The sequence below is a fragment of the Falco naumanni genome, chromosome 1 (assembly GCF_017639655.2).
Source record: "Falco naumanni isolate bFalNau1 chromosome 1, bFalNau1.pat, whole genome shotgun sequence".
Lineage (NCBI taxonomy): Eukaryota > Metazoa > Chordata > Aves > Falconiformes > Falconidae > Falco > Falco naumanni.
The window spans coordinates 100,312,068-100,338,106 of NC_054054.1; the positions used below are offsets into that span (position 1 = coordinate 100,312,068).

A 26,039-nucleotide genomic window follows, 5' to 3' on the forward strand; every position below is an offset into this window, starting at 1 on the left:
CTGCCCCCGTGGGTAAGTTGTCCCTGTGCACCCGGCTGTCACCATGGGTAGGGCACTTGTGTCCCTGTCCATCTGGGCTGCCACCGTGTGGCATGACATGAGTATCCCTCTTACTTCCTGAGTTGTCACCATGGGACAGGGCACAGCCGTTCCCCTGGGTCCCTGGGATGACACTGTGGGACAGGGCATGGACATACCCATCATCCTGTGGTCTGTCACCATGGGGAGGGGATAGATGTCCCCCTTATCCCCTGGGTTGTCACCGTGGGACAGTGCATGGATGTATCCCTTGTTCCCTGGGCTGTCAGCAAGGGCAGGGCATGGACAACTCCCTGCACCCCCAGGCTGTCACTGTGGGACAGGACATGGCTGTCGTCCTTACCCCCAGGCCATCACCATGGGACAGGGCACAGACCTTCTCCTGGGTCCCCAACCTGTCCCCTCGCCCACCCACTGTGTCCCAGGGCTGTGACCATGCAGTGGGCCACACCACATCCCTGGACCAAGGACCCAGTGCATCCCCAGGCTCAGGCAGACCCATGGGCACAGGACATGGGGCAGTGCCACCCACTGGCCTGGGTCACCTGTCACTGCCACCACCACAGAGGGGTCAGGGACACAGAAGAGAGTCAGAGTCCTTTAAAAACTTGTCCTTTATTAGTCTGTTGGAAGCGAGTCCCTCCATATAGGGCGTCCTACCCAGTTATAGCAAAGTGAGTAACATGACAGGACAGAGCCCCTCCTGCCTGTGGCCCCCCCAGGCTGGGGGGAGTGTGGGGACTGGCTGGGGTGGGGGGAGGCCAGGCCGATGGGGACATCCCTCCCTGCCGCTGGGACCCCCTTCCCTCCCTCCCTCCAATGTGAGGTACCCCTCATCCTGCCCCCTCCCCCTGTGGGGTCAACTCTTGGGCTGGGGGGGGGCGGGGCTGTGACACCCCACGACCCTCCCAAATCCCGCAGGGAGCGATAGCACCAAGGGGGACAGCTGCTCCCCGCAGTTTATTCCGCACTCCCTGCCGGGACAGAGGGGCTGGCAGGGGGACAGGTGCTGCTAGAGGCACAGGGTCCCTCCTGGGAATGTGGGACCGGGAATAGCCCCGCGATGGGAGCGGGGGTCCAGGGTTTTGGGGAGGGGGGGTGTCTCAGCTTTGCTTGGGATGTACATTCTGGACCATGCAGTAGCACCAAAGTTCATGAGGTCATCAGTGATGGTGAGTGGTTACTTCCGCTTCCTCCCGCAGTACTTCCCTTGTGCGCAGCCCACGCCACCTGGGGGGGATGCACAGGGTGAGCCCCCCCCTGCACCCCCCGAACCTCTGGGTGGGGGGCGGGGTGCAGGAGCCGGCCCCAGGAGGTGGGAGTCACTAGGCGGCAGCACTTACCTCTAAAGCCCAGGGCACCAAGAGCTCCTCCGAAGGGCTTGGGGGGCTTCCCTGTAGGGGGGAGGCAGAGCAGGGTGAGTGGGACCCCCACCCCACTTGGCTGCTGGGTGCTGGGGAGATATGCATCCCCCACCCCAAAAAATGCCCCACTTGGGGGATGGACACTCACCACCGAATCCCAGCTGGCCAGCGACCCCACCTGAAAGGAGAGCAAAGCCCTCAGCACTCAGCTGGGACCCACATTGCTCTGCCCCGCAACCCCCAGCCAAGCACCCCCGGATCAGCTCCCTGGGTCCCCCCCAGGCCACGGCCATGTCCCCGTGTTCCATGGGCTGTGCATGTCTCCGTGAATCAGCCAGGGAGCAAGATGCGCCCCGGCTGTGTGCCAAGATGCTGAGCTGGGTATGGTACCTGGAAATATCGGTGATACGCCGAAGCCGGGAACTCCAGCTCCTGGGGAAAAAGCAACAGCCAGTGACAGCCTGTGACAGCAGTGCTACCCTAGCCCTGCCTAGCTGGGGACATTCTGGCTGAGGACCCTTCCTCACTGCAGGGACAGCTCCTGCAAAAGCCCCTGTCTGCACCATGGCACCCGTCTGGCTTCAGGGTGCCCTCCCGGACAGTGTGGTGCCCAGCAGGGGACAGCAGCAGAGTGGGGACAGCAAGCGGGGATGAGCACAGCATGGTAAGGGACATGCTCCCACCCCAGCCCCAAACTGCTGCACTCACCTGGCTGCAGCCCCCCAGCACCAAAACCTGTGGAATGGGAGAGCCCTGATAAGGACAGGGAGTTTGGGGACAGGGATGGGGGTCACTGCTCCAGATCCCCAGCCAGAACAGCCCCTGCTCCTTACCTGGCTTGGGAGGTTTCCCAACAGCTCCTGGATACAAGATCCCTGTGTCAGAGAGGGGCATCAGTGCAGACCCCACTGGGGCTCGCTGCCCCCTGGGCTGCAGCCAGACTCTGCTATGAGCCCAGAGGGTCCCCAGGCAGGAACCAGCATCTCCACATGTTGGGGACAATGTACAGTACCGTGCCCTGTCCCCATGGCATGGGCAATGCTGGTGCTATGGCCCTCAGTACCTGCTGGGTGATGGCATTCCTTTCTGATCATACCCCGGGAGCAGGGCAGGCAGCGGACACAAGATGGGGCACAGGGCACAGTGACAGTGTGGGGTGGGACTGCGCCGCCACTGGAGCAGACAAAAGCAACCCTGCATCCCCTACATCCTCTCTCCTTTTTGGCACTCTGCTAGCATGCTACTGCCACTCTGCTCCCTGCACCCCAGCCCTTGGAAGTCCTGATGCTAAGGGCCAGCATCACTCACCAGCACCGAGCCCACCGACTCCAAGGCCACCAGCTCCAAGCCCACCAACTCCAAGGCCACCTATGAGGGGGATCCTGGGTGAGCACCAGTGAGGACAGGCAGCATCATCTATAGATCTGTGATCTACTCCTCACCCAGCGCTACGTGTGGCTGTCCTTCCTCGGGCAGCCTCACTCCCCCCAGCTTTGGCAGAGCATCCCTCTGCCTGCACATCCCCACTGCCTGGGCTCAGCTCCCACCAGCACCTACCTGGGATGCCGCCGACTCCTGGGACTCCAGCCCCGGGAACACCTGCCAGAGAGAGCCCATTAACCCCCGTCCCCCCACAGCCTGGCACCAACAGCTCGGGGCACCCTCAGCCAGTTCTCAACCAGCTGGGGTGGCCCTGACACCCATCCTGGGTGTTGCTGGCATCCATCTCACATCACCCAGACCAAGGAGACCCAGAGGGGACTCACCCCCCTGCACGATGCATTGCTGCAGGGAATGCACAGTGGGAGAAAAATGTCCTCAGCAAGTCCACAGGAGGGGGCCCTGGTGGTACTTTGCACCCATGGGTGACAACACGCCACCTCCCACACTTGGCCCACCCTCCACCAGGGCACCAGGGGGCACACGGGGACATGAAGCAAGGCCAGCACCCCAACAGCCACATGAGGAAGATGGCCAGTGACTACCCACATGGACGTGGGGCAGCATGACAGAGCTACGTACCAAATTTGGGAGGTTTAGCACCAGGCTGCACTCCTACTTGGGGGATGCCTGCAAAGCAAATGGGGACACCACGGTTAGGACAGTCACCCTTGCACCCCTTCCATGTGCCACTACCCTCCATCCCACCTGCATCCCTCCACATAGCTTGGTGACTTTTAGCATCCCCAGCGATCACTGTCCCCAAGCAGGTCCCCGACTAGGGTGTGATGAAGCACCTACCTGCCCCGGGGAGGATGCCAGTGCCGGGTACCCCCACACCCGGCGCCAGCCCGGGCACAACACCAACGCCAGGCGTCACTCCTGGCACTCCAGCAACGCCAGGCACCGCACCTGGCACCCCTCCAACCCCAGCACCTGTGGAGAGAGGGTGTGAGGCAGCATGGGGGTGATCCCTGTGTGATGTTCATATTCCTGTGGCATGATCTGTCTGTTGTGGAGTGCCCACCACTGAAGGCCCCCAACTCCCCCTGGACCAGTCTGTGCCACAGCAGGGCTCACAGGGAGACCCCAGATGCCTACTGGGCAGGTAGGGCTGCCTGCTGTGGGCTGAGCCGTGAGCAACGGGCTTCTCTGGCCAACTCACCAAATTTGGCTGCCTTTGCTGCTGCTTTTGCTGCTGCGGCTGGACCTCCGACCCCTGAACAGACACAGCAAGAAGGGTTCAGTGTTTCTCGGTGGGTCCTCTCCAGCAACGTTGGACAGACCCCATCCCTCCCACCTTGTCTGCATTCCCCAAGGGATGGCCACGGGTTACTGGAGACCACCAAGATCCTCCTCATGCCTGTCCTGCCCCAGATCTGCCCCTGCCCCAGCCAGCCTGCCACCACCACCCACCTTCCTCCTCCTCCTCACCTGGGACACCTCCAACACCAGGTGCCAGGCCACCCACTCCAGGTGCCAGGCCACCTACACCAGGAGCCAGGCCACCCACGCCGGGAGCCAGGCCACCCACGCCGGGAGCCAGGCCACCTGCTCCTGCAAGGAGAGAGGGAAGGATTTGGGCTTCAGCTCAGGAAGAAAGATGGTGGAAGGAGCCTGCTGAAAAGGCATGGCAGGCTGGGGTGGGTGGATGGATAGGATGGGATGGATGGGTGGGTGGATAGATGGATGGATAAACAATGAGGTGGATGGATGCTGGGGTGGCTGGCTGGATGTGGAGTGGATAGGTGAGTGGATGGATGGGTGGATGGTGAGATGGATGGATGGATTCAGGTATGGATGGATGGACAGCTGAGTGGACCGATGGATATTGATGTAACCATTTGGCGATGGGATGGGTGGGTCTTCTATGGGAGGGTAGATGGAGTAATGTATGAGAAGTTATATGGAGAGTGAACTTAGGATTCTCCATGCAGACCAGCTCTCTGGAGAGCACCCCCTGACACAGCCAGGGCCTCACTCCACATAGAGCCCTGCGGAGAGCTCACCCCTCGCCCCAGCCCACCGGGATCCCATGCAGTGCCGGGCCTCATCCCTGGCAAGGGGAGCAGCCTGGGGTGAGGAGGCAGTAGGAGACAGGACATATGGGATAACCCGGAGAGACCCTGGCTTACCGTACTTGGCTGCTTTGGCAGCTGCTTTGGCAGCAGCAGCAGCTGCTGGACCTCCGACACCTGTGGGAGAGGGAGAGCATGAGGGGCAGTGATGGATCATGATGGCCATGTCAGTACCCTTCAATCAGCACATCTGGGGACATCCCAAGCATCCCTTAGACACCATCTCACCTGGTATGCCTCCGACTCCAGGCACCAGACCAGGCACGCCGACACCAGGCACACCAACTCCGGGCACGCCAACTCCAGGCACACCGACACCGGGCACACCGACACCGGGCACACGCCCTGCACCTACAGGGAGGTTCAGGGATGTGGCCAAGCAGGCAGGCTCTGTAGGCAGGGGCCCTGCTGACCACCCCGCCATCCACAGAGCCAGGGGTGCCCCGCACCCTGCAAGCATCCCTCCCTGGGAAAGGATGACAGTGACTCACCGTACGCTGCGGCTTTTGCTGCAGCCTTCGCCGCCGCTGCTTCTGGGCCACCCACTATGGGGACAGAAGGAAGAGAGTCAGGGGAGCGGCGAGGCCACCACCACCCCATCGGCTCATGCCAGCCTATCCACTCACCTCCAACACCAGGCACCACGCCAGGAACCCCAGCCACACCAGGCACACCGGGTACGCCAGGCACACCGGGGACACCAGGGATGCCAGGAACACCAGGGACGCCACCGATGCCAGGGACACCAACACCAGCTCCTGCAGGCAACAAGAGGGAAGAAGTTAGATCTCGTCACAGCAACAGCTGAAAGGTGAGACCTCATCATAGTCTGCTCTTGTCACCATGGCATGGTGAGAAGAGCACCCCACCACCTTATCACAGGAGAAATGCACAGTGGTGCAAGGGAGGGACTGGTCCCACGTCTCCCAAAAGGCCCCAGCAAGGATGGGAAATCTGCTGTTGTAAAAGAGAGGCTGGGAAGTCACCAGCACAGTGGACCATGATGATCCTCATCATCACAGAGGGCTCCAGATGGTCCTTATCATGGGGACATCAAGCCTTGCAGCCAGACAGGCCATAGAGAAGAAATGGCTGATGGTCTCCAGTAGCTGCCTGGAACAGCTGAGTGCCCTGGGTACTGGCCAGACTGGGAAGCTGCCCAGGAAGTGACAGCCTTGACCTGCTGGCACTTGTTATTGCCACAGGGACAAGCATCAGGTCACTTTTGGAAGGGCTGAGTGCCAGAGGCATTGTCCTCATGGCCTCCTGCTCAGCAGGTGCCTGGCACCCCAGCACAGACACACATTCATTAACTTGTCACTGCCAAGTTTCTCCCTAAATCCCATCCTTTCCTGGGCACATAGTGGGGGTTTTTTATACATGATGTATAAGAGAAATAGAAGAAATGGCCGGCAACAGCTTAGCCCCCGAAGGAAAGTAGCCATCAAGCATGGCTGCTCCCAGGGGACTCTCAAGCCTCTGCAGTATTGATGCAATATCATCATACATGCCTGGAACCTGGCATGTAACCTCTGGCACTGCCTTTTGGAGCAGCACATGGATCCTCCAGCCCTGCATGGAGCCTCAGGGCCCTTCCTCCTCTCTGTGCCAGGGCTCCCAGCTTCGTTTCTGCTTGGCCACATCCCTCACTCTGCTGGATACTGGAGCTCCCTTGGGTGTGGTTATGCCTGCTGGGCATCTGGGTCTTGCTAGACCCAAGTCAGATGCACTTCGTGGATCCCACCAGGTTTTTGGAAGGCAGTGACCCTGGGCAGGGATCCCTCTGCCAGGGATCTCTGCCCACTTGGGCAGCAAGGCTGAGCCTGCAAGTACCAGACCCTGGGTCAGGTGTGCTGCCAGGAAAAGGGATTTCATACAAAACCCAAGAATTCAGACAAAGTCCCAAGACACAAGTTTGGTCTCGTCCATTCACCTCCATGAAGCAGCCTGCAAAAACCCCATGGAGGGAGAAGGTACTGCTCTGGGGGTGAAGCCAAGCCTGGGTGCAGCAGCTGGGAGCTGGGCTGTGTGCACCCAGTCCCCAGATACCTCCCCATAATGAGCCATCAGGAGTGATCCCCAGGGGACACCCGCCTGCCTGGGGCACCCTGGGTGCCACGGGTGGAGAGGGTCAGCAAGGGTCCCCGGGGAGCTGTTTGGGAGCTCCCTGAGCACAGCACATACCGTACTTAGCTGCCTTTGCTGCTGCTGCCGCTGCTGCCGGCGTCCCGACTCCTATGGACAAGGGAGAGACAGACCCTCAGCCACCGGTCCCTGTGCCTGTTGCAAAGCCAGGCAGTGGGGACAGGGCTCCTGGGAACAGTTACCTGCCACCCCGGGGACACCTCCAACACCAGGCACCAAGCCGGGGACACCGCCAACGCCGGGTATGAGGCCTGGGACACCGCCAACCCCAGGCACCACCCCTGGTCCTGGAGGGAAGCAGAGCAGTGAGACACACACACCCCAGAACACCCCATGCCACTGGTGAGGACATGGTCTCCCCTGGTGTCATGGGAGGCTCCCAGGCATCTGGCTTTGAGGTGGGCTCCCCACACCTCCCAAACCAGCTGTGCAGGGGACCTGGGATGTGCCCAGGATTGGGCTTCTCAGCTCCCTACACCCAACCCAGGGGTCTGGAGCCCACCCAGTCACCCAGGAGCTTGAGGACCCCAAGGTCTCCCAAGGCCATGGTTGTAAATCCCAGCTGCTCCTGCGACTGACACATTTCCTTTCGATGCTCCAATGAGTGGTTATTTGCTACTTGTTTTTCTCCTGCAAAACAGCCAATGAGGGGAGCAGCAAATGCAAGGTCTGCATCACCAAGTGCATCCCTCCACTAACAAATGATGGGTCGTCACAGAGGCCATTTCCCTGGACTCCCTGCCAGAGCCCAGCACAGAAAAATCACATCTCTTATGGAGAAACCATGCACGATGGGGACGTACTGCCCCCGTGTCAGGCTGCTGCATTGCAAGGTGGCCCAGCCAGCCCCACAGACATCACTGAAAAAACTGCTTTTTGCAAACCAGGCTTTTGCTCTCCCAACAGGCTGCTGGAAGCTGCCCCCAAGGGGTTAAAGCCTCTCTGCAGTCCTGGAGAGGTTTTGCACCTTGCTGCCTTCCAGAAGAGTGGCTTTCCATTGCCCCAAGCTCCAGCAAGTAGCTGATGATGCTGGGGCTGAGGGCTGGGACTGGGACAGCAGCCCAGGAGATGGGGCAGAGGGTGGAGGGGCAGGTGGTGAAGCTGTGCAGCCCCAGCACCAATGTACAGCTCTTCTGTGCCCTGAAAGCAAGCTTGGCCCCTCAGGCAGCTGCAGCATGTATCTGAGACAGCAGGGAACTCACCAAACGCTCCTGCCTTTGCTGCTGCCTTTGCCGCTGCTGCTGCTGCTGCTGGCCCTCCAACTGCCAGGGTAGTGGGAGAGAGTCAGAGGTGTGGGAAGGGGGAGATGACCCTCCCTCATCCCCAGGGTCAAGGGTCAAGCCCTGCTATCGCCTCACCTCCAGCTCCTGGGACCACACCGACACCAGGTACCACTCCACCGACTCCCGGGATGCCAGCCCCAGGTAGGACACCGGCTCCTGCAGCAGTGGAAATCATAACCATCAGCTCGGTGATGTGGGGACACGAGCAGCATCCCCACAGCCTGGGAGGGAGGGAGGGAGCAGATGCCCTTCTGGAGAGATGGGGGATGGATGTGCCCACGGAGGGTGACTTACCATACTTCGCTGCTGCTTTTGCTGCTGCTGCCTGTGCTCCGACTCCTGGGGAGGGATATGGGCAGCCACTGAGGTCCTGAGACCGTTCCCACCTCAGCTCCCCCATCCCACAGGGACCCTGGGGCCTGGCCCCTCCTGTCAGCATCCACCCGCTTTCCTTTAGGAGGTGATGCCCCCTCCAGGCTGTCCCTGGGGTGACACTGCCACCCTGGGCCACCAGACAGCTGGGCAGTGCCCAACATCCCATCCAAGGACTGGCAAAGTGACCAATGGTGCTCAGTCCCCCCGCCACGCCTGTGCCAGCCTCCTCCCTGGGAGCGTACCTGTTCCAGTGGGGTACCCTGCCTTCCCTCCTGCCCCGATGCCGGCTCCTATCCCACCGGGCCCGAAGCCTGCAATCACAAACAGAAAGGCAAAGACAGGTCAGGCACTGGCCTGAGGCAGGGGGATGAGGCAGATGGAGCCACTCTCAGCCCAAAAGGATCTCCTCTGTCTCTGGCATCAAGAGGTGTGGAGGGGGATGCCAGCTCCCCCCTAGTTGAGATGCCAGTTCAAACATCCCTGCCTGGAGTTGGCCACAGCTCAGGATGTGTCCCAGCAGAAAGCCAGCCAGCCAGCCAGCTGCTGCTGGTGCCACAGCATGCCTGCGGGTTAACAGCTCCCAGCCCCCTGGCGCAGGGTGCCGGGAGAGCCAATCGCTCCCAGCCAGGTCCACAGGCATCACAGGCATCCCTGAGGGACCACTTCACCCTAGGAGCGGGATGCCCCTCATACACGGCAGCAGTCAGCAGAGCCATGAGGAGCTACAACCGCGGAGCAAGGGCTACAAGCACTCACCGTAGGGCAGCTTACCAGTGCTGTAGGGCAATCCATAGCCACCTGGAGAGGAGAGAAGGTGGCGGGTTAGCACTTGGCTGCCGGTGGTCGTGCCCCCTCTGCCCTGCGGTGTAGCCCCTCTCTGCCAGCTGTCTGTGCAGCACCAGCCCTCAAGGCTCCTTCCGTTGGGATAGTAAATGCTCCCAGATACAAACCCCCATGATGGAGCCAAGCCAGGGGGTGCTCTTCTCCATCACCTCGGAAGCAGCGTCTCCATAAAGAGCTACACACTCCCAGCCCCGTGCCGAGGGCTGTGGTGCCCAAAGCCAGTTTTGCAGCAGCCTCTCGTGACCCTGCTTCAGCAGGGGGTCCCCTGGGAGCCCTGCGGCAAGAGCTGTACCCAGCTGTCTGCACCATCGCCAGCTCCAAATTAAAGGTTTTAATTGGAATCAGGGCTTGGGAGCCTCTGCTGAAACGTGACCTCATTAGGAGGTCTGCACGAAGGGACGGGGAGGGATTACAAGTGGGAACATCGCAGCCAGGGAAATAAATGTCTCCTTGTGAAAGAGCAGGATCCCACCACTCAGGACAACATGGAGATGCTCATGACATGGCAGGGACCATGCACTTGGGAGCCAGCAGCATCGAGCTCCCATCACTGCTGGCAGTAGTATGAGGAGGAGTGATGGGCTGCCACATCCCCGATGGGGACAGCTTGAGCAGCACGTAGAGCAAGCCCTCCCACTGGAGGGGGTTGCACGCAGGGCAGGGATGCAACTGCCCGTGGCCAGGATGGGATTGCTCATGGCAAAGCATCTCTTTGGGCAAGGGACACTATCCCCACCCACCAGCCAGCACGTGGGGACCAGATTTCCCTTCACCCTGCCAGCCTGACCCACCATGTCCCATGCCAGTGCAGCATTGCTGGAAGATGGGGGCTTTCCAGGCTGCAGTAGCCTTGAACTGTGCCGGGTATCCCCTGCCTTGGGGACCCCCCTTGTTGCAGCACCTCATCAGCTCCTTGCTCACCCCAAAGCTGCAGCACTGGGTGACACTGTGGAGGTGACTCCAGGGGTCAAAAGCCAAGCCCTTGGGTCTCCAAGGGTTCTGCCAAGTCCAAGCCCAGCTCCCCAGCAGCTCCAGACGGAGGAGAGAGCAGCCTCTGCCCCAGGGCTGTGCCACCATCCTGCGCTGGCACAGGATGCCACCAGCACTCCTGGAGGGGCTCAGGGCTGATGGGGACACTGGCTGGTGTGGAAAGGGCTTCACACAGACTGATGCCACCCAGCACAGCCAGGCAGTGGGGAGCAGTCCCCATCCCCATGGCATTGGGTGGGACCCTGATTTCAGCCACAGCTTCAGGCTGTGGCCCCAGCAATTGGGGTGGCCCCAGGGCCACCTCCTGAGCACAGAGCAGGAGATGGCTGGGGCATTTGGAGCAAATCATCCAAAAAGGAGACTTTCCTGCAAATGTTATTTTCCCTGCTGTCCCCTCGTCCCCTCTCAGCCCAGTCTTACTGTGGCTACAGTGCAGAGGATGCAGGACTGTGTGACAGCCCCTGGGTCCATCCACAGCATCAAAGCCAGCCCAGTATGTCCCCGCACTGCCAGCTCCAAGCCCTCAGAGGTGACAAACTGCCATCTCCCAGCACCCTGGGAAGAACCAGGGTGCCAGGAAGCACCCAGCAGCTGAAACCACAGCTGGAGATACCACTGTCCTGCTGTTCCCCACAAGAGCTGTAACGTACCGATGGTGGTCCCTGGCCAAGGGATTTATTTGACGAAGGTTCCCCATAAAGTGGGTCAGCCAGCAGCAGCGTCCTGTCCGGGCTGCAGGCCACTGGTGGGGCCGCCACGGGATGAAGCCAGGCACGGCCGTGCCATGTGCCGGCAGTTTGCTCTCCGCACCAGGCACCGCATGAAAGGCAGTCTGGGGTTAGGCTGCAGCAGGGAGGCCAGACAGTATCCGATGGCAGCGGGGCTGAGTCGCCCTAACGAGTGCAACTCTGCCTCCACGGGAGGAAGCTGATGTGGGCCAAGCATTTCTGCTGTCATTTGTGGCCACGGGCCCCGGCAGGGGGAAGCCAGCAGAGCTGCTGGGGCCAGCGCCCATGACGGCGTGGGACCTGCTCCCTGGGGGTGGGCTCCCACTGCCAAGGCTTTTCTGCCTGCAGCAATTTGTTTCGGCAAGTGGGAAAATACTTGTGGATCTAATCACTTCCCAGCACCCCAGGAGTGTGGGATGGAGGCCCCTGCCCAGACCTGGCTGCCCTCCTCTTTGGGGATGCTCTTGGGACCAGCAAGCTGGCAGCATGGCCCTTGGAGGGCACAGCACCCGGTTCTGGCTGCCTGGCACTGTCCATCCTGGCACTGTCCCTGTGTGGGCACGGCTGGCTGGGGAATGGGCAGAGCTGGCATCCAGCACAGGGCTGGGAGATGGATGTCCCTGGAGCAGCCCAGCCTAGGAAAGGGTGCTGAGCACCCCCAGGCTTCCCTGGACAGGCGGTGGGGAGAGACACCTGTCTGGATCTTCATCCCCACTGCCTGCCTGCTGTTGGTAGCCTTGGCTAGACCTCCCTGAGCCAGGACTTTTGGCCCAGGTGAATGCCCAGCAATGCCTGGCACAACTTCTGGAGCCACAGAAAGCAAACAGTCCCTGCAAGGGCTGTGCCTCATGCCAGGTGGAGCTGGCAGGGACAGCCTGGGGTGGCCTGGCCCAAAGCATGTCCCCAGAACACACTCTTTCCTACCTTACAACAGCTGGAGAGAGGCATAGCATCATCCTCACAGGCTGGGGGCAAGGACAGCAGCAGCATCCAGGCAGCTGCCCACGGGGCTGCGATAGGCAGGGCTGCTGCTGAACACACCTGCCCAGTGTCCCTTGCCCTGTCCTGTGGTCCCAGGGCAAGCACTGGCACTGCCAGGTCCAGGGGACCCGGGGGCACCACATCTTAGCCCTGGGGAACAGCAGGTCCATCTCCTGGCATTGCTGGGGGTCCTTCACCCCTAGCCCCGTTGGCTGTGGCAGCTTACCTGGGAGCTTAGGAGCTTTGATGGGATACCCCAGAGGGACACCAGGCTGCTGACCTCCAAAACCTCCCAGTCCTGCAAAGCCAACAGCAGACTCTCACCTGGAGCCCGCACCCAGGCTGCCACCAGTCCTTGCGAGAGGGGAGCGCCCCAGGGCACCCCGGGAGAGGACAGCAGGTGGCTTGGGAAGCCCTGAGGCATCTTCTGGTGTGTGGAGGCCATGGCTGTGATGAACAGGCTTGGAAAGGAAGAGAAGGACGGGCGAGAGAGACAGGACACTCACCAGGGATTCCTGCGAAGGCTCCTGCTCCTAGGCAGAAACACAAAGGCACCCACATGAGCCAAGGCTGGTTTCTGGGGTCCAAACTAATCTGAGTGGGCTTCATGGGCTCAGCTGGAGGTCAGCTTTGCTTACCCATGTGCCCTGTGGGGCTGCAACCCCAAAGGATGGGCTGGGGCCAGCCCCAGCAGGATGGGGATGAGGGCAGAGCTGGAGCCAGTCCTGCATGTGCCCTCCACCCCAGTGTCTCCAGGCGATCAAGGGGACCTACCTGGACCTTTTGGCTTGACTCCAGCACCTGTGGGTACTCCAGGCAGCACCCCTACACCAGGGAAGCGGACACCTGCAGCAGAGACCGGAGAGGCCAGGTGAGCACAGTGGGACATTGTGGGGTTGCTGGTACCCAAGCCCCCTGCACCCAGCTCCCAAACCCTTGTCACCCATCTCTGGCTCAGCACTAACCCTTGTACCCTGGGACAAGGTACCCTCATCCCCCAGGGGCTTGCTGGGTCCCCCCTATGCCAGCCTCCCCGCACTCCCCGGGCAGAGCTGCTGGAGAAGGGTTTGCTCCTGGGACTGCCTGTGCTTTACAAGACAGGGGGCAGGCTGCCAACACAGGAGCTCAAGGTGCCTGCAGGGTATACGGCACCCATGAGTGAGTCCCACTCATGACCACAAAGCACCAGCCCATGCCATGGTATAGCCAAGCCCAGGCATTGCTCTCTGCCCCAGTGATGTGCACTGCCTCGTGCATGCTGGGGCTCTTTGGGGAGTGGGAGGGTCCTGTCCGCTGAGCCCTGACCCTCCAGGGGCAACAGGCAGTGCTTTGGCCTTGCAGTCATTTGGGTTGGGTTTTTGAGTTTGGGGTGGGGTTTTTTTGTTTGGGTTTTTTTTTTTTTTTTTTTTTTTTTACTTTTTACAAATGTCTTTCATTATAACTCACATGTTTTCAGACACGGAAAAGACATTCCTGACCAGCAACACACTTCTCCTTCTGACGATGTCGAAACATCTTTTTTTCACAAGTTTTCCTCCCCCAAATTACTTTGCAGTGAGGAATTCCTCTCCCCCCTCTGCCACCTCCTCCCCCTCCTTCCCATGCTGCCTTTGGCTGGGCAAGCCAGCCCCGGTGGTCTGTGCCAGCTCCTCTCCCAGAGCTGATGCCGCCTGCTCCCGTGGAGCTTGGCATAAGGCCCCTAGAGATGCCGGGTCCCCCTGCCTTTGGCGTGGTGGAAATGTCACTATGGCCCCAGGGAAAGGGTTTGGAAACTGCAGGGTGCAGCAGTGATGGGGCAGGCAGGGCGTTAGGCAGGCGGGCAGCATGGGGTTCTTGCAGCCTTCTGCAGGACAGGGTGCTCTGCCTGTGTGGGCAGGGCAGGCAGGAGTGGTGTTATAATGCCCAGGGTACAGCTGGCCACAAGGCTATCAACTCAAACCGGGGTGCTGGCACCAGTTGAGGACACCCTCAGAGGTCGAGGTGCTGCCAGTGGGGTGGGGACCCCCAGCTCACCTGCACCAGGGAGCACGCCACCCGGGAAAGCTCCAGGAATCCCAGCACCTGCCAGGCAAGAGAAAGACAGGGATGAGCACCCAGCCAGAGCCATTCCCCGCCCTGGCCCCAGCTTTGGGGCCGTGCACCTACCTGGTACTTTGGGGGGTTTCCCTGCTGCACCAACCCCGGGCTGCACCCCGCCCGGTACCACTGCACCTGCAGGCAGCAGAGACCCCCTGAGCCCCAGGCACCGGCTCCTGCCCACCCTGGCAGGCATGGGGACAAGTCTGCCCCAGGACTGGCTATGCTGGACAAGGGGTATTTCCTACCTGTGGAGACCCCGAGGCCACCAGGACCACCAACTCCACCCACGCCACCAATGCCAGCACCTGGAGGCATTGGGAAGAGGAGTGCACCAGTGTGAGATGCCACTGCTGGGCTATGGGTGGCCGGAGTGATGCCAAAGGAAGGGACAAGCTCAGGGCAGCTCTTGGGGGCAAAGGGGACACCCTGAGGCAGTACCAGGGATAAGTCCCCCAGACCTGGGCACAGAGACCAGGCAGCTCGGTGCTCTCTGCTCCTGAGGGCTCAGGTTTGGCCAATGTCACTTTCCTGGCATACCAAGATGTGCTAGGGTCCCTCCAAATTGGTGGGGATCCCCACAAAAGCAGACCCTCCCACTTACAGCCCCCCAGTTCCATGGGGAAAGCTCTCCTAAACCAGGCTTCCAGGGAACACCAGGATTCCCTGGGGGCTGCCCTGGCCCAGCATTGCATCAGACACCCCCAGCACTCACCAGCTTTTGCAGCAGCCTTGAGCGCAGCAGCAGAGGCAGCGCCTGGGAAGACGCCCCCAGGAAAGGCACCTCCAGGAAAGAGACCCGCAGCACCTGTGGCAAGAATAACCAGCATGAGCATCCCCAAAAAGCAGCTGGCAAGAAGGTAACCTGCTCTCCATGCTGGCCATAGTGGGTGCAGGGAATGGTGAGCCATGGGGGGCTGCGCGGCAGTGCCAGGGCTGGCGTTGAGCTGGGCAAGGCAGGGGTTAGCAGGCACTGCCCTGTCCTGCACCGGCTTCTCCCTGCATCCCCTCAAATACCTGCTCTGATCCACATCCTACCCGTCACCAGCTGTGCTAGCACCACCCAGGGCACCCTGTGGTGTCATCAGCTGCTGCAGACTCCTGGGTCCCTGCCAACTGGTTCACGTGGCAGGCTGGCCAGCTGTGTGCAGGCACTGTCCCTCTGCTTGCAGACCCCGCGGGGACCCCAGGTCCCTCCTTGCCTATTGCTGGTTGGGGTCACCCAGCCACAGTTGATGCCATGATGGTGGGAGACCACAGGGCTTCCTGTTGGCAGCTGCCAGTCCCTTGGGTCTGGGAAGGGTGCCCAGCCCAGAAGGGACCCACCAGGCAGGCTACAAAGAGCACCCAATGGAGACAAGCCACATGCTGTCCCCAAGGTATTTCTCTGGGGACATCACCCTGAGGACAGCCCAGAGCAGGGGCAGCCAGTGGTCTGTGCTCACCTGGCTGCAGGCCAAGTGGGCCGAGTCCCCCGAGGCCTCCGACCCCTGGAAAGAGAAGTGGGATGAGGTATGGGGGGGGGGGACAGCCAGGGCCAGACGAGCAGGAGCATCCTGTTGCACCAGGTCCCCCTGGGACAGGAGCATGCCTCCGGGCTGGGCACCGGGAAGGGTGACAAACATGCCTGCCAGCATCCGGTGCCAGCATCCAGGTCCCCCATCCCATCCCTTTCTGCCTCACCCATCCCCCCACCCTGCCTGGCCACGAGGGGACGAGCCGAAATGTTTATGGCTGAGGAATGAGCCCCTCTGGCTCGGGCCAGCGCTGCCTTCCAACATCTGGGGCTAATCAGTCCTGGCTCCCTCCAGGCGCAAATTCCAGTGCCTTTGGCTCGGGGCACAGACACTGCTCCGGCTGGGGCTTCACAGCCGCGCCGCGGTTGGTTTTAATTATGCCGAAATAAAGGGCCTTGTTTTTCTTTCCACGAGCTGAAATCTGAGTAAACGGAGGTTGCCGGCCCCCGCCTCGGGCTGGCGCTCCCGCCGCGCAGACAAGCCGGCTCGGGGGGCCGGGGGGATGCAGCGTGCCCCTACCCTGGGGCGCCGCGGGTACCCCTGGGCTGGGCAGGGAGGGGAGACCCTGGTCTCCACCTAAAAGAGCATCTGTCCCTGGGCCTTGGTAGGCATGAGGCATCTCTGTTGGTATCAGATTTGCCCCCCTGTACATTCAGTCCCTGCTGCCCCAGCACCTCCCCACCATGCCCCGGGCTCAGTGCCCTTGGGCTGTGCATCCTCCTGCTAAGCATCTCGTCTCTCTCCCGGTGATGGCCCCTCTCACCCCCTCATTTCTAGGCCAGACAAACCCCAGCGTCGGCTGCAGAAGCCCCAGCAAAAGCTGCTCAGCCACGAACACAGGCAGGCAGAGGTGCTGCCAGCTTCCCACAGACATGGGCTCCCAGTGGGGCTGAGTGAGTGTTGCCTGGCTTTGCATCGTCCTGAGGAGCTTTGGCACAGGTTTGCAGGCAGCAAGCACCCCAAAAGGGAAGTCTGTGGGGCCTGAAGGGAAGAAGGGAGTGCGCCAAAGCAGGGCATGAGGGAGGAAGGCTCCCCTGTGGCTATGGGGGCTTGGCAGGGGTTAGTGTGGCCAGGCAGTGCAGAAAGTGGTGGGGGGTTCCCCTTGGCCGTGTGGGAGAAACATGAGGGCAACAGGGGTCAGGAAATATCCTGTCCACTGGCATGGCCAGAGATGGCAAGAGCACCAAGGAAAGGCTTTTTACCTGGTTTGAGAGGTTTTCCTCCAGCCCCAAGTCCTAAGGGAGAACATGTGGAGAGGGGTCAGAGCCACCCTTCCTCTGAGCATCCCGCAAGATGGGGCCAGCCTCGTGGCAGACCCCCTGCTCACCACAAGGCAGCTCTTCGGGGGGTGCTGCCCCCCTCCCCATCCTTGCACACCTTGGGCAAAGGGGTATCAGCACTCACCTGCTCCCAAACCTCCAACCCCAGCACCTGCAAGCAACAGCACAGTGTTAGCACCCGTCCCTGTGAGCACCCACCACCCACCCACCCACGCCAGGCTCCCAGGGGTCCATGGGGAGGCAGAGAGGGTCACAAGGGGATGGGGCACCTCCCCGTCCCAGGATGCCCCCAAGCTTTTGGCTGAAACATCGGGGACAGGCTGTGACCTCTGAGCACCTCCCATGGCCAGGGCTGGGAAAGGTGTAGGTGCCAGCCCTGGGCTAGTGACACCCAGTGTAAGCCTGGCACTGCCACCAGTTCTGTCCCCATGCCATGAGGCTGGCATTAGTGCAGCCACCCAGGGCTGAGCAGCCAAACAGTGCGTCCCCATGGCCCCTGATCCTGGCTGGCAGGTCCCCAGCCCTCCATGCTGGCTCAGAGGCACCCAGGGACCGCCCAGGCATCTGCCCCATCCCCGCAAGCCAGGTGATGTCCCCCCAACACTGCCTGGACCCCTTTACCTGGGAAAAAGCCTGCTCCTGGCACTCCCCCTCCAGGGATAGCACCAGGGACCCCTGCAAGAAGAGACAATAATCATTAAAATCTCCCCAGGGATCCAAGTCTATCCAGCAGGTCAGGGTGGGGGAACGTTCCCTGGGATAGGGAGCTGCTCTCTGCAGGTGGGGTTGGCATGCAGAGCCCTGGGCAGGGCTCAAAGGCAGGTTCCTGCCTTTTCTTGCACACCACAGTTTCCCCAGTATGACAGTGGTGACAGGGCTTAGAGGTGCCCCAACTGGGAGCCGGAGAGGACATCTTGGTGGAGATGTCAGCAGGATTTGGTCCTGCATGGGACAGAGGGACACAGGGCTGGTATGGAGTGAGGCTAGCTGGTGTCCAGCTCTGCTTCCCAAAACCTGTCCTGTACCACCAGTGCCATCTCCATCACCTCCAGCTTCACATGGCTCTGGAGGGACAGGTCCAGGCATGGTCATGCATGACAGGGTGAGGCTGTCCCAGTTCATGCCCACAGACCTCACTGGTCCCAGTCAATCCTGAGCATGCTTGGCTGTGGCTGCCCCATGCCCATGCTGCCTCCCCTGCCTTGCCTTACCTGCTGAGCTGCCAGCTGGAAGAGCCAGATCAGGCCAGCAGGACTGCTGTTGGACTGGGAGGACAGTGCTGACACCCAACCACCTGCATGCCTCTGCCCATCTCTGCAAAGCTAACTGCCCAGATCCCACCAATTTCCAGGACATCTGGAGCTCATGCTCAGACACCACAGCAATGTTTTTTGGCTCATTTGGACCCTGGCAAAGGTATGTCTTCTGCAGACCACCAGGCAGCCATCTCCTCAGTGGTCGCCCCTGCTCCACCAGGGCTATGGATGGGGTGGCAGCTTACAGGAGGGTTGGCAGCACAAGGAGGCTGCAAGGCAGAGGGATGCTCCAATTCCCGCTGGAGCATGTTTTTGACACTGGGGGAGTTGCCATGGGGTTTGCAGTGGGATTTGCAGGACAGCTGGCAGTGAGACTGGCAAGTAGATTTGGGGGTTGCCAGAGGCAAGTGCAGCACTGCCATAGCCAGCAACCCCAAGGCAAGCTGCACCCAGCTCTCCTGCCTGCTCTGGGCAGAGGGGATGGAGTTCAGGGTGGACAGGCACTGGGGACCCTGTGGTGACGTGGCTGGGACCTGAGAACCTGCTGCCCTGCTCTGAGGCTTAGCACCTCAGTGAGGGTTGGGGGACCCAACACACCCCCAAGAGCTGGGTGCGTGCAGTGGCACAGCCCTGGCCACACCACCACAGCCTGTGTGGTGCCCTGGGACTGAGCAGGGCAGCCAGTGCAGGCAGGTGCCAGACAGGTGGCAGAGCTGGCATGCCAGGGAGGGGGGCACATTGTGCTGCACATCTCCATCTCAGATGTGGTGCAAACTCTGGAGTCCCCTCTTGCTGTGCTCCTTAGCACCCTGCTTCACCCCAACATTTGCCCGCTGCAACATGCCAGGGATGAGGCTGTCCCCTCAGCCCTGCTCACCTGTGTTCCCCACCACCCAGGGCACCTGTGACGGACCCCCAGCCCAGCCGCACAGAAGACTCAGTGCCACGATGCACCCACACGTGTGTCAGGACACATACAAGGGGGACGTCTGGCTCTGCATGCACAGGAGAAGTTGGGACACATGCATTGGCAGGACACACACCCACAAACCCATCGGCAGAGGACCTGTGCCGGGACACATCACACAGCCCCCATATGCCCCAGTGATGCCAAAGAGTGGAGCTCAGCCCTGTGCCCCAAAAAACCACCTTGTTGGGGCTGGAGGTCGAATCCAGCCCTGGAGCAGCTGATATCCCCTGCAGTGGAGGGGACACGTGCTCGGTCATTACTCAGGCCAGCCAGCTCACCCCTCTGGCACAGCACAGCCCAGCCCGGCTGCCAGCCAGGGGTTTATGGAGCAGCTCATTTTCCCCGCACATTCCCACACCCACCCCACACCCACCCCACCACCCCCAGCTTGGAAACACAAATCCCAACTTCTTGCCTGTTTCCAAACAAACTCTGAGCAAGCGTCCACATATCGCCTGCCCTCCCCAACCCACCCTGCTGGGAGGGGATGCCCCACTGCCGCTGGGAGTGAGAGCCGGCAGGATGGCCAGGATCCGGCTAGGAACCCCCATGCCCAGGGCCAGTGACTTTCCCCCACCAAGCAGGAGGGTCCCTGCTGTGCTTAGCCAGGCCAGGTCCCTAGTGCTGGGGTGACACCAGGCAGCTGGGGACCCAGGCTGAGGTCCCCTATCCCTCTGTCCTGCTGTGCCAGTGCTGCCTGGCAGAGACCCCTGGGGAAGCTGGGACAAGGCATGATGGCTTTTAGCCTTCCTGGGCTGTGTGGGGACCCTAGAAAGGTCCAAGTGACACTCCAGGTGACATATGCCTGCAGCCACAGCTGCCCTTCATTGTTGTCACCCTCCTGGACACTGTAGACCCTGGCAAGGGGCTCCCCCTGTGGTGCCACTGTTACTTCCCCCTCCCTCGGCATCCCTCAAACACCATGCCAGGGCCAAGGTGCTGTGCTCATCTGCACCTTTTGGAGGATCACAGGGGATGTGCTGGTTCATCAACCATCTCCATGCCCAGATCAGGAGGCAGAGGCGGTCAGCAAGTCCTGGCAGGAGCCGGGATGGCTGGGGGCAGCGGGATGGCTGGGCTGCGGATGCCATGCGGCTCTGGGGAGCTGAGGTTTTCTCTCAGGAGCATTGCAGGAGGCTGTTCCCTCCCTTGCCACTCTCCCTGACCAGCTCTGCTGCCAAACATGGCCAGCTCTGGACTTCCCTTGAAGCTCTTTTACAAACTGCTGTGGTGCTGGCAAAGCTGGACTCATCCCAGTGGGGAGGGAGTGCCCGTATCTCAGCTTGGGGTCTGCTCCCCGGTGTGGGCACTGCCAGGGGGCACAGGGCTCTCTGACCTGCTCTGCTCTCCAGCTGAGGACCAGCAGCCAAATTCACCCCAGCACCACCAGTCCCACCCATCGGCAGCACCACCACAGCTCAGGTGCTGACAGCAGCCCACACACTCGGCAGCAGCTACACCACGAGCTCCCTGAGGTCACACTGGGCTGTGGCCATTGCTCTCCAGCCAGTCCCTGTCCTTCCTCAGCCTCATCATTCATCACCCAGCCCTCTCCTTCCTTGGGGCCGGAGCCCATAGCCTAGCTCCGCTCTGCTACCCGGTGAGGCATACCCCCTTCAGCCTTTCCATCTCGCATTCCTTTGGCACATCAGGGAAGGGGAAACTGAGCCACGAGCCTCCCAGCACTGAAGGAGCTCTGTGCTGCCTCTGTCCCTGCTCCAAGCCTGCAGGACTCCAGGAAGGGGGGTTTCTCCTGTCTCCCAGCTTTTCTCCTGGGCTGTAAGACTGCAGAGCACAGGGCTGGCCCCCAGCACCCCCCCTGGGGATGTCTTCTCAAGCCAGAGGCAGGAGAATTTGCAACCCATATGTGGTAGGGTGTGCCAGCTGTGGTAGAGTTTGGCACTTGGAGATACTCAGGTCCTGGTGTGGAATAGGATCCGGTGTTTACAGGAACTAGACTTTTTTTCACATAGCTCTGTACCACAGGTCACTCTGCACTGTTCTGTCTGCACTACTTGTGCTGCTTCAGATTGACCACTGTTTGCATCATCAGCATCATTTCTACCTGCACCACTGCTTGCAGCTTCCTTTACAAGCCAGAAATACATGTTTTCTCTATTTGACAGCTTTCAAGACCAAGACCAGGCTGGAGAATCCACTGCAGGACATGAGCTCACACCCTCACCAGGCAGCCAAACCTTGTACCTCACCATCCTCCCTGCACTTGTGGGCAACCACTCCTGGAGGAGGTTTATTATGTAACCACCACAGATATTTCCCCTCTTCCCTCACACCACTGGTGTTTTTCTTTCTTGGGAGAATCAGTTCTGGAAACAGCAGTTTCCAAGCAACTTTGAAGCTGTGTTGCATCCCAGCCCGAGCTCTCTGGTAGCAGCTCAGGGGGAAGCAGGAGGGGCTGCTGTCGAGAGCCTGGCTCCTCTCCAGCCCCCTCAAGCATTCAGCTTTCATCTCTGAGTGCTGGCGGACAAGCTGCACCCTGCAAGTTGTTTGCAGAGGGAGCAACCCCAGCAGGCCAGTGCCGTGGGGAGGTACTCAGCTGGGAAGGGGAGATGCCATCCCAGCCCCACAACTGGCACTACTGGCCCTGGGGCACACAGGGGACTCTGGGTGTCCTCAGAGGGTCTTCACGGTACCCAGGCTGGGATGCCAGCACACCTGGTGCCAGCCTCTTTGCACCCACTCAAGCTGCCTGCTGTGGTCCCAGAGCCTGCAGGGCTGGGACCTGTGTCCCTCTTGTTCCCCCTGGGAGTGTCGCTCCTGCAGGATCCCCTGTGCTCCAGCACAGGAAGCACTGAGGGATGGATGGAAGCACTGAGGGACAGATGTCCCGCTACAAATGCGGGGACATGCTGCACTTAGAAACACACAGCAGCTTTCCCAGGCAGCAGCCTGGATCCAGCCATGCACATCCCCACAGTGCCCAGTACAACTCTGCTGAGCAGCATGGGATGATCCTGACTTGCTGCTGGGAGCTTACCGACTACTGCCAACTGCTGCAAGTCTGGGGCTCAGCCCCTTGACACTGCTCTCAGGGGGACAGTCTGTGTGTGCAGGGGTCCTTTTTCCCCCTTGACCCTGGGATGTCTCAAGGGTCCCCTTCCTGCCAGGCTGGTTTGCAGCTGCACTGGCAGCAGGTGCCGAAGGATGCTGCCCTGAGCCCTCTCCAGGTTGGGTGCACCCTACAGCACCTTGGCATCCCCCACACACTGTGCCCCTGGCTGTGCCTCTGTCCCATCTCAGTCCCTGAGGGTTGGCAGGGCAAGGAGCATGGCTCAGCCTGCCCAGTGCCATGCAATACATCAGGCTGAAGAGATACTAGTCATTTCTCCATTGGGGAAGTATTTTCTGGTGTCCCCATCAGCACTGGCAGCATTTCCAGGGCCAGGGCCACCTCCTCTGTGAGCTGCTTCCCAAACCAGCAAACACCCCTGGAGACTGAGCCAGGGAATGGAGTGGGGCCGCCAGTCCCAAACTGCTCAAAAACTGCTGCAGGATCTCGCCCAGAGCCCGAAGTCCTCATGAGACTGTCCCAGCTGGCCACTGCTTGAGAGCTGGGGAGCAAAGCCACCGTGGTTCAGGAAGCCAACAGAGAACATCACTGCCTGAGATGGAGAGTGCCCAGGACTAAGATGCACCCCACCAAGCACCTTGACCCTGAGCTGTAGCTACCCAAGATCAGGCACTGAACAGCAGCTTGGCTTTACAGGCAGCTGCCTGGCCTGGCACCACTCTGAGGTCACACTGCCTGCACAGCCAGGGTCAGACCAGCCCATGGTAAGGGTCATTGGAGCCCACCACAGCAGGACAGAGCAGGGAGCTGCAGGGCACTGGCAGATGGAGCTGCTGGCTGCAGAGCCCTAAGGGCTCTGCCCTGGGCAAGGAGTAGCCCAGCCTGAAGCTGCCTGATGCCACACGCAGCCCTGGCACTGCCCTCCCCTGTCCACAGGGTCCTGCCCCCTCCCCTCCTCTGGTCCTTGGTCCTCTCTGCCTGACAAGCCTCACACAACAGCTCTGGCACCGACCCCATCACTGATGGTGGCTCTGCCCATCACACACTCTCCATGACATGACACAGAGCGAGCACTGCCTGGCTCTCTGGAGGTGGCTGTCCCATCCCTGACCATGCTGTCCCCATCTCGCAGACCCTTGCCCTGTTTGGCCAGCGCAGCAGGCCATAAATCTGTTCTCAGAGCTGCTCTCCCCACCTCTGTGCATGCTCATGTCCTGACCACAAGACGCAAGCCGTCTGGTGGGCAGGCACCTGCTGCGCTGGCGGCTCCAGCTTTGTCACGCGGTGCCGTGGGATGTGCACCACTGTGCTGGCTTTTGCCTCCCCGCCCCAGCAGCGAGTTTGCTGCATGTGCATGTGCTGGGGTGTGACACAGCCCCTGTCACTGCCCGCCAGTGAGCCATGACCTGTGCCATGCACTGGTGGATGGACCTGACAATGGTGACATCAGTGCAGGGAGGATGGTGCAGGGGCCACCCCAGGCACCCAGAGCGATTTGGGTGGGTCGAGCTGCTCTGCAGCTGCACCAGCCCGGCAGGCTGTGTCTTGGCCACACACTGCGCAGCAGCTTGCACACATTGACTGCGGGACGCACACACCCCCCCACTGCCCCTCCAGCTCACACCGCCATCGCAGAGAGGGGGTGACAGGTGTCAGGTCCCCTGGCCCCTCACACTTACGTTCCCCATGGCAGCTTGGCAGCTACCCCCAGCTGCATGTGCTCTGCCTGCATGTCCCCAAGCCCCTTGTGTCCCTGAGCTTCTCATGGCCCTGACCCTCTTGTGTCCTCAAGCTTTGCGTGTCCCTGAGCCTCGCATATCCCCAAGCCCCTAGAGTCCTGCATGTCCCCGAGCCTCTCGCCAGGATGCAGCACCTCATTAGCCTCCCCCTGACAAGTGCTTCATGCAAGCGGTGCCAGTCCCGGGCTGCCCGGTGTCACCCTCCTCGGTGACATTCCCCCCCATCCGGGCACGGTACACGCGGCTGGGGGGCCAAGAACCCTCCGGGCTGGTGGCACCCTGGGGACTGCCCTCCCACCCTCAGGGACGTCCCCAAGGCAGGGCAGGGGGGTTGCCTGTCCCTGCTCGGGGACATACAGCTGCGGCAGGCGTGGGGCTGCCCGGGGGGCTGCGAGGGGCGCAGCGGCCGATCCGTGGCGCTCGTGGAGGGTCCCCGCAAGCAGGGGGAAAGCACGGGCCGGGGCTAAGGGGGAAGGAGCCTTTTCTTTCCTTACCTCCTTGCTGAGTAGCCGGGAGGATGGAGAAGAGGAGGAGGACTCCGGGAAGGAGGGGTGCAGCTGCCTGCCTTGCCATCTCTTGAAGCAATGCCCCCGTGCTCCTGCAGGCAGTGTGTTTTATCCCAGAGCTGCTTAATTGTTGCTTCCAAGGATGCGAGGGGAAGGGGGGGGGGGGGCGGGGGGCGTTGGAAGGAGGGAGGGGAAAAGAGGAGGGAGAAGCGGGGAGAGAGGCTCAGGACACTACGTCATGAGGAAAGGGCAAGCACACACAAGCCTCTCCAGCCGATTGGGCTGGCTCAGTGGTTATTTTTTTTTTCCCCTTCCCACCCCCAATCCCCCGCTTTTTTTTTTTTTTTTTTTTTTTTTTTTTTAATTCCTCTCCTTTGCTGCTCTTTCCAATCCGGGCGCGCCCCTGCCAAAGCAGCCGGGAGCAGGGGAGCTGCCAAGGCGGGTTGCGGCGGGTGCAGGGGCGGGCGGCGCCCCCGCGAATGGGCCGCTCCCACCCCCCACCCCCCGCCTGGCAGCGGGGAGGGGGTCGGTGCCCAGGCTGGCACGGGGGGGGGGGGCTGGCATCCCGGGTGGCACCGGGCAGAGGCCAGAGCCGGCTGGGTGAAGGGATGGAGGGTCCGGGGGGTGTCGTGCGAGGAGCCGCCCCCAGGCGCGGGGTGCGGGGTGGGGGGCCCGGGCCCGGTGCCGGTGCCCGGCTGCGGCGGGGCACCACCGGCGGTGGCCGTTAGGTGGCGGGCGCGGAGTGTCCGGCCGCCGGCAGCAGCGGGAACCGGGGCACCTCGCAGCCCCGGAGCGGTACCCTGGCCCCGGGGTAGCCTGGGGACACGCCGCGCCCAGCCCGGCCGTGGCAAGTGGTGGCCACCGCGTCCCCCCAGCCACCTCCAGAGCCCGGTGCCACGGGGCGGCTCTTGCCGCTGAGTTGGGCTGCTCCCCTCTCTCTCCAGCCCCGGTTCATTCGCGGCCACCCGGGCTCCGATCCCCCCACCAGCTCTGAGATGCTCCTGCGAACCTAGGCACTGAGTGTCCGTGCTGGCCACCTCGCCCAGCCTTCTCACGGGGTGTCTCTGGGCAAGTGTCGGGGAGCAGCCGGGGCAGGCAGCGAGTTAAATTTGGAGAAGGGATGAAAAGCAAGGAGCGCAAAATCCCCCTCTCCCTACAGCCTGCAGCACTGGCCACACTCAAGCGTGGGATGCCGTCGCTGCAGGTCCAACACAGGGTCTTCTTCTCTTTTCCAGGTGCTGAGATGCTGCTCATCCCAGTACCTGACCCCCCCGTGAGCCCCAATACACTTCCCAGGGAGTGAGAGCACGTGCAAGGAAATGCCCTGTCTGCACCCCCTTCCCACGGGGCCCCCGTGAGCAGCCCCCCCCCCCCCCCCCCCCCATTCCCCATGCTCCT

General features: G+C 61.4%; 1 protein-coding gene across 1 annotated transcript; it reads right to left on the reverse strand.

Annotated features, from left to right (window-relative positions):
• Positions 1 to 635: 635 nt before the first annotated feature.
• ELN (elastin) lies at positions 636 to 24,806 on the reverse strand. Its single transcript, XM_040612324.1, has 35 exons — positions 24,630 to 24,806; positions 17,761 to 17,814; positions 17,264 to 17,290; positions 17,062 to 17,094; positions 15,788 to 15,832; positions 15,058 to 15,150; positions 14,591 to 14,650; positions 14,412 to 14,477; positions 14,280 to 14,327; positions 13,041 to 13,112; positions 12,773 to 12,799; positions 12,493 to 12,564; positions 9,481 to 9,522; positions 8,967 to 9,035; positions 8,644 to 8,688; positions 8,425 to 8,505; positions 8,269 to 8,328; positions 7,249 to 7,353; positions 7,106 to 7,156; positions 5,548 to 5,679; positions 5,413 to 5,466; positions 5,150 to 5,272; positions 4,979 to 5,038; positions 4,278 to 4,400; positions 4,009 to 4,062; positions 3,645 to 3,779; positions 3,426 to 3,473; positions 2,961 to 3,002; positions 2,712 to 2,771; positions 2,237 to 2,278; positions 2,112 to 2,138; positions 1,794 to 1,835; positions 1,552 to 1,581; positions 1,383 to 1,433; positions 636 to 1,269 (listed from the first exon to the last, which is right to left on the reverse strand). Exons 1-35 carry the CDS (start codon positions 24,706 to 24,708, stop codon positions 1,220 to 1,222), a joined length of 2,202 nt encoding a protein of 733 aa, XP_040468258.1. The 5' UTR covers positions 24,709 to 24,806; the 3' UTR covers positions 636 to 1,219.
• Between the last annotated feature and the right edge of the window lie 1,233 nt (positions 24,807 to 26,039).

Coding starts and splice junctions, on each gene's coding strand:
- ELN (XM_040612324.1), bottom strand. CDS start 24,708: ATGGCAAGGCAGGCAGCTGCACCCCTCCTTCCCGGAGTCCTCCTCCTC. Junction 17,095..17,263: donor GGTTGGAGGTTTGGGAGCAG/GTGAGTGCTGAT, acceptor GTTCTCCCTTAG/GACTTGGGGCTGGAGGAAAA. Junction 14,651..15,057: donor CAAGGCTGCTGCAAAAGCTG/GTGAGTGCTGGG, acceptor CAATGCCTCCAG/GTGCTGGCATTGGTGGCGTG.